General features: G+C 47.7%; 2 protein-coding genes across 2 annotated transcripts in view; both read left to right on the top strand.

Moving 5' to 3' along the window:
- ARPIN (actin related protein 2/3 complex inhibitor) overlaps nt 1-1,105 on the top strand; it is a 6,036-nt gene extending 4,931 nt beyond the window's left edge. Inside the window, exon 4 of the mRNA XM_077774392.1 lies at nt 406-1,105. Within this exon, the coding sequence (XP_077630518.1) occupies nt 406-414 (9 nt within the window). The 3' untranslated portion in view covers nt 415-1,105. The remainder of the gene's footprint in view (nt 1-405) is intronic.
- Nucleotides 1,106-5,667: 4,562 nt separating this feature from the next.
- Nucleotides 5,668-7,528, top strand: part of AP3S2 (adaptor related protein complex 3 subunit sigma 2) — a 53,917-nt gene continuing 52,056 nt past the window's right edge. The window contains exons 1-2 of the mRNA XM_077774260.1: nt 5,668-5,684; nt 6,640-6,811. Of these exons, the coding sequence (XP_077630386.1) occupies nt 5,668-5,684; nt 6,640-6,811 (189 nt within the window). The remainder of the gene's footprint in view (nt 5,685-6,639; nt 6,812-7,528) is intronic.

Here is a 7,528-nt window from a genome sequence, read left to right as displayed (position 1 = left end):
TCAGCCCCTCAGTCCATCTTTAGTCTACCCACAGTTGATGTGTTTTTCTGAAGCATATTTTGCCTGCAGATTTGAATTGATGTCAAAAGGCCCCAAATTGAACATTTACAACAAAGTCTCTAAAAAATGGGCTCTATGTCCTTGGCCAATGAGGTCATTTGCCAGAGAAAGCAGGGCAGGGAGAGTAGAGGGTCTGGATTCCCCCTTTGTCTTAATAAAGTGAGTCTGGGAATGAAAAATAATTGGAGCGGCCAGGCCAGCTCCTTGGGGCCCTAATGAGGTGAAGCCAAGGAAGATGGCCGAGGGGCCTGTTTGTGCCACTCGGTTGAACTCTTGTTTGTCTGATGACTTGTAGAAGACTTTCATGAAATGTACTCTGTTCATACCTCTTTACTTAACCCGTAGGATGACTGAAGTCGCCCCTGGGTCCCACCAGCACTGCTGAGAATTTTGTCCATCAATGTCTACCCTGGAGCTCGCCTTACCTGGTTCTTCCCTCCGGCCGCCACGGAACACCCTTTAAATAAGCGCTGCTGAAACCAAACCAAGACCAAGCCAGGAGCAGTGGGGGCCCCCATGCCCATCTCTAGATATTTTCATGGTGGCCCTTGCCCTGAGTGGCAGCCTCGTTTCTAGAGGCAGGCAGTGGATGGGTCGCCCCAGGGCCGCCGGCAGAACTGAACTTGGTCTTGGCGTGGACTTGGGGACTGTCCCTCATCTGCATACAGAGTGGCTCGGGTGTTCCTTCTTCTGTCCTTGTATGTCTTGCCTTCCTTCTACACCTGCCCTCTTTCCCCAGGGCCCAGTGGTGTAGCCTCTGCTCCTGAGTTCAAACCTCCTTTCCCCTGTGTGCCTTTTTCTTCCCCTATAGCTGCCCATTCTTCGTCCCCACTCTGCTTCTCTGCCACACTGGGGGCTCCCATCTCCTGGCCTCCTTGGCTGCTTTCCTGCGGATGCTGTTCTCAGGGAGGCCTGGTGTAGTCACAGGTGTGGCTGGCTGATCCCCACCTTTCAGACCCACTCTGCCAGGCCACATTTTGAGCCCACCTTGGCTGTTTTTGTACTTTGAGAACTTTTTATGAATGAGTAAATTTCCAGAAAAGGATTCCTTTACATTGACTGGGTTATGTCAGGTGTAAACCGTCTCCCAGCTGAGCAGTGATCCTATTAAGAAGGAACCCGTGTCTTTTTGATCATGAACACTTCCTTGCTGGGTAGTGAGCCCACGCGCAGATCTGTGACGGGATGTGGAATTGACATCTACATGTCCCAAGAATGGGCTTGCCTTAGAGACAAGAGGGGGTGGTGACGAGTCCCCTAATGTATCAAACACAGCGCTAGATGCGCTTCATGATAATGATTGGGCCTGCTTCCTGGCGTCAGTACGGATGTCCCCTGCTTTTTAAAAGTTTGTGTTATGACCCTTGGCTTCTATGAAAGACCTACCTTACTTAGTACCTGTTCTTGCTGACCAAAAGAAATCTGAAGAGGGTTTTCATTTTTATGAAAAAAGGCCAAAGGTGAACATCACATTCAGCATTTGTTTTGCAGGGAGCCTTTACAGACGCTGTGCACCCCCCCCAAGTCGTGAGAGTGGACCCACCAGTTCCCCCCTGGGAACGACCCTCGGCATCAGGCCCCCATAGCTTTGAACTGTGCCTGTGCACATCTGCTTCATCTCCGTTGATTTTGTGCTTGCATTAGCAAGGTGTGCCCTAAGGTTTCAGAAAAGCCTAAGTGAACACTCAAAAATTTTTCCATATAAATTGTTTCTTCACTTTCTACCATTTCAGTTTATAAGATGTTTCATAGGAATGCTGTACTTTTTGGATAGTGGGGGAAACTTGTTATTTGCTCAGCACTTGCAATATCTTACTTATCACAACAATCCCAGGAGGTACCTGTGATTGGTTTTTGAGCTGCATGTGATTGTTAGTCCCCCCCACCTTTTTATTCATATGATTCTGAAGCTTACAGGCTCCACCCATAGTATACAGAAGAGAGAGGAATTTAAACCCAGGCGCTCAGATTTCAAACTCTTTTCTGCTTCCACATGTACACAACAGGGGAGAAAGGGGGCCTCGGAGAGGGTAAAGCAACTGCCCAGAGTCATAGCTAAGAAGTGAGACAGCCAGGATTCAAATCCAGGGATGTCCAAAGCAAAGCTTATGTTCCTTCCCTTCTCCTTGGCTTCCTTGGCCTATAGAAGGACCTTGAACGCACGGGCCCGAGGAGTCCGGAGGGTTCTGTTCCTAGACTTTACGGAACTTGCCTAACTCCTTGACTGCTGATCTGCCCAGGCTGAAATCAGTCCTACTGATTAGCAGTTGAGCAGGTAATGTTGTGCTTCTAGCGTTTATTATCTTGGTTCCCATTTTCATTTACCTTCTTGCGTAGTTGAGCCTGGGCTGGACAGTATGGCTGTGAGGCTTGGGGTTAGCACTTCACTGGGGCTGCCTGAAGTCCTGGGTCCCTGGACTGCTCATAGATCTCTTCTGTTCTTGTTGCCCTTTTCTTAATTCAGATCCTTGTGACCTTTGACCTTGACCATCGTAGAAGGTGCCTCCCTGGTATCCTGTGTCTGAGTAGGGCTGGCTGGTGTTGAACCTGCTGGGACCTCAGCCATGGGGGTGACCAGGGAAGTGGTTAAGCAGCAAGAGGCCTGGGGATACTGATGAGAGGCACCCTGTGAAGGCTTCCTGCTGCTCAGAGCACTGTGGCCAAAGGGCCACATGTCATATAGGCAGGTCACCATTCCAAAAAAGGAGGGCCTGTGTGTCAGTAGGGGGAGACCTGGACAGTAAACGGGTTTGGTGTCTTGGGTGGGCTGGGGGAGAGAGGAAGAGGAGAGGAAGGAAGAAAGGAGAGAGGAACGAAGGAAGGAGAGAGGAAGAAAGAAGGGAGAGAGGAAGGAAGGGAGAGAGGAAGGGAACGGTCCTTGTGGCTGGAGCTCAGAGAGTGGGTAGAGGTTGAGGTTGTTTGAGATGAGGCTGGACATCAGCCATGGCATCTTTAGCACGTTAAGTACTTTAGGACTTTATCCTTAATTTCCTGGAAGGCAGGGATTCTGGGAAGGGTGATAAGATTTGATTTGTTTATATCAAAGATCGCTTGACTGCAGAGAACCCGAGAGCAATGAATCCAACTGGGGCCGCTCCAGTTGTCACAGTGATGGGGCTAGAGTGGTTTGGTGTATAAGGGCACAGGACAGAAGTTCAGGTGGAGGAGGAGGAAGGGGGTTTCCTGCAGAGCGGAGGTGGGGGAGCGGCCCGCCCATGGAATATGCAAGTTCTGTACATGGTTTCTGCCATATCACACCGACACATAAAGCCCCTTAATCCTTTTTCAATTAATGTTGTACAGTCGCTTTCTGTGTTGCTACACAGTCTTCATAACCATTGTTTTTTAAGATTGACTGCCATTTAATAGGTCTGTCATTGTCCAATTTGGGGGTAGTTAATGGAGTCCTATTTGGAGCTAAAATAATTAATGTTTTAGATTATATACTATTACATAATTATACACAACTCTTTTAGATTATATAGTTCCCTCAACCCCACCCATACAGCCTCTCCCACGCCACCTCCTGTCCCCCTCTTCCCCACCCCCACCATGCCGTATTTTTGTATCTTGGGGTTGTTTCTTTAGGGACAGATTCCTGCAAGTTAGATCACTGGGAATTTAGGATTTTTTTTTTTTTAAAGTCTCTTTAGATCATCAAATTTGCTTTCCCAAAGGGTTGTTCTAAATTATAATTTCACCAGCAGTGTAGGAGAGGACCATTCTCATGCTCCCCCTGCCAGAACTGGTGTGATAACATTTTCAAAAAATATTTGATCAAGTTGGGGCGCCTGGGTGGCTTAGTCGGTTGGGCGTCCGACTTTCGCTTAGGTCATGATCTCGCGGTTCGTGGGTTCGGGCCCCGCGTCGGGCTCTGTGCTGACTGCCAGCTCAGAGCCTGGAGCCTGTTTCAGTCTGTGACTCCCTCTCTCTCTGACCCTCCCCTGCTCACTCTGTCTCTCTCTCTCTCCTAGAAATAAATAAAAACATTAAAAAAAAAATTTGATCAAGTAAAAATAAAAAAAATTTTTTTGTATTAAAAAATTGTTCTAACATTTATTTCTTTTTGAGAGAGAGAGACAGAGTAAGAGCAGGGGAGGGGCAGAGAGAGAGGGAGACACAGAATCCGAAGCAGGCTCCTGGCTCCGATCTGTCAGCACAGAGCCTGACACAAGGCTGGAACTCACAAACTGTGAGATCATGACCTGAGCCAAAGTTAGCAGCTTAACCCACTGAGCCACCCAGGCGCCCCAAACTTGAAACTTAATCTCAAATTTAATACTTTAATTTTGATTAGACTTCTCCCCATTAAATAGTGAACTTAAACTTTTTTTCATGTTCCTTTCCTAGATATATTTCCTCTTTGCTTACTCAGTTTCTTTGCCTGTTTATATACGGGGGGTGGCCTTTCAGTTTTATTTATATTTTAAGTATAATCATTTATCATATTTTAACAACTTTTTTTTTAAAGTGATTTTTTACAAACATAAAATCTTTATGGATTTATCTGTTGACTTTTTGTGATTTGTATTGCTTCTAGGCTTATATTCTCCTTTCAGATCTTAGATATTCAATTTCTGTTTCTTCCATTTGGATTATTATATGGTTTTACATTAACTCCTTAATCTACTCTGCCTTTATTTGTGAAAGGGTAGGAAGTAAGATAACTAAATAGCTTATTTTCAAATTGCTAACCAGTAATCCCAACATGTTATCAGATTCCTTCCCACTTTGAAGTTAGGATGTCTCCTATATCCTATATTAAAGTTATTTAAAAAATTGTTTTTATTTATTTTTGAAAGAGAGAGAGACAGAGTGTGAGCAGGAGAGGGGCAGAGAGAGAAAGGGAGACAGAATCTGAAGCAGGCTTCAGGCTCTGAGCCATCAACACAGCCCGATGGAGCTCGAACCCACAAACCACGAGATTATGACCTGAGCCAAAGTCGGACACTTAACCGCTTAACTGACTGAGCCACCCAGGCGCCCCTAAAATTATTTATACTTAAATTATTACATTTCAATAAGTCTTCCTGTGGTGACAATTTGAACTTTCATAGCATGCTTTCAGATTTCATAAAGCTAGGTCTCCCTCATTACTCTTGTTTTAGAATTTTGATATTCCGTCTCAAGATTTGAAACGTTTTGTCAAGTTTCAGTGCATATTGACAGCCTTTGGATTTTTTTTTGGTTAAAAAAATCTGGCTACAAGAGTAATACATATTTATTTTAGAAAATTCAAAAAACAAAACAAAAAACATACACTTTCACCATGGTTTATTAAATCGCTTATGTAGTACTGTTATATGCCATGCATTGCTCCACATGCTTACAAACAGTAGCTAATTTTGTATTTATAATTGTCTAAGGAAAATAATTACTTCCAAGTAGAAAAAATGTCTGCTATTACAGTAAACGAAACTGGTATTATGCCAGTTCTACAGACACTTACCCAACGCGCCCAGGTGGTCAACAGAGCCAGGTTTTTACCCAGGACAGTGTTGTTACCATGGCCCACGTAGAACTCTTTGTGATGCTCCCATTCCATCAGATACAGTTATTATTTATATTTTAGTGTGTCCACTTAGTCTTTTGCAAAATGGGGTATCCATGTACATGCTTTCAGCGTGAGTGGGGGAGATGCAGAGAGAAGGAGAGAGAACCCCACTAGGCTCCGCACTGTCAGCGCATAGCCAGACATGGGGCTTGAACCCGCCTGAGATCATGCCGAGTGGAAACCAGCAGTGCCAGGACGAGGTTTAAATGACTGAGCCACCTCGGCGCCCCTCACAACATTATTATTTTAAAAAATTTTTAACATTTATTTATTTTTGAGAGACAGAGCATGAGTGAGACAGAGCATGAGCAGGGGAGGGGGCGGGGGGAGATACAGACTCTGAAGCCGGCTCCAGGCTCTGAACTGTTTGTTAGTGCAGAACCTGACCCGGGGCTTGAACTCACCAAGGTGAGACCATGACCTGAGCTGAAGTCAGACGCTCAACGGACTGAGCCACCCAGGCGCCCCACAACATTATTTTTAGAAATGACCATTTAATATTTCTCATGTCCAGATGGAGCAATGCACTTAACGACCCTCGCGTTTCGGAATGATTAGTGTCCCATTTCCCCCTGCAGTTAACACTGCTGAGATCCACATTCTTGAGGCTTTTCACACATCCACAGTCGTTTTATTCTAATTCTAAAACTGGAAATGCTGCGCCTCATGCTCTGCCTATGGTGAAGGTTTCTGCTGCCCACTGCTCAGCAGCCCTCTGGACAGGTGCTTCCGATTCGCAGCTCTAGCTGCAACAAGGGGCCCCCCAAGTCATTAAGGCAAGAAACGAAATCTACAAATTTGGGATCGCCACTGAAGATTCCTAATTCCAACGTCCGCTTTTTGCACGAGCAGGCGTGAACGCGGACTGCAGCGTCGTATCCAATACTGAAAATCAAAAATGAACTTCACGTTCCCTAAGCGGGCATTGGTTAAACNGTTGTGCCCGCCGCCTCGTCGCCTGGGAGCGCGGTAGCTCTCAGGAGCTTTGGCTTCGGGATCTGCTTTCCCGACGCGCTCGGCCCCAGATTGTGCAGCAAGCGGTCCGTCCGGCCGAAGGGCGGAGATCCGGGTTCGCGCCCTGGCCGGGCCCTGATTGGCCGACCTACGCTAGCCGAGGTGACGACCCTGCCCGGCCTCGGGGTCCGCACCGGCCCGATCCCCCGCGAGCCCACCCTGGCGCTTTCTCCTGGGGGTGCGGTGACGCCGGACTCTTCGCGGTCGGACCCCTCAGGCGCCGGGGCGCNGCCGCGCGCCCGCGCCCCCCTCCCTCCCCGCGGCCCCTCCCGCCGGCGCACCGCCTGGGGCTCCCGCACCCGGCGTCACCCACGCACCCTTCAGCCTCCTGGCGGGGCCGGGGCTGGCGTCCCGCGTCACGTCCCATCCCCGCGCTCGCAGACCCCATCCGGGACCCCAGCATTTGGTGACGCTCTTCTATTTGGTGACGCTTCCCCTTGCGTCTCGGGGCTCTCTAAAGGCCGATGGGGGGTGTGCCCCATTGAAAACTTCACTGGTCGCTGCCCCTTTAATCGTGCTGGTCGTACGAATAGGAAGAAACATGCAGCTTATTAAAGTTCTTGCGTTAGCCCAAAGATCTGGAAACGTGCTTCCTTGGGATTATTGTGCTTCAGTGCTGGGTGGGACTGCCCAGGGACTGGATACCCTTCCTTCTGTACAGTTGAGGGAAGTCAGCTTCAGAGTGGGAGATGGTGAGAAATTATAAAGGCTGCCGCGTGAGGGCTCAATAAATGATCATGGCAATTTGAGTTTTCCCAAAACTCCTCTGGGAAAAGAGACATCATTATTTGTCTTCTGCCCTCCAGCGTTGTATTTCTTCGCGGCAAGGTTTCAAAATGTTACATACGTTGTCAAGTGAAAACACAAGCGGTTAAAGAGTCAGAAGACGCCTATTCAGGA

Source organism: Crocuta crocuta, unplaced genomic scaffold, assembly GCF_008692635.1.
Source record: "Crocuta crocuta isolate KB4526 unplaced genomic scaffold, BGI_CrCroc_1.0 scaffold7, whole genome shotgun sequence".
Taxonomy (NCBI): domain Eukaryota; kingdom Metazoa; phylum Chordata; class Mammalia; order Carnivora; family Hyaenidae; genus Crocuta; species Crocuta crocuta.
Note: the sequence above shows the minus strand (reverse complement) of the source record. Positions and strands in the feature narration are given on the sequence as shown.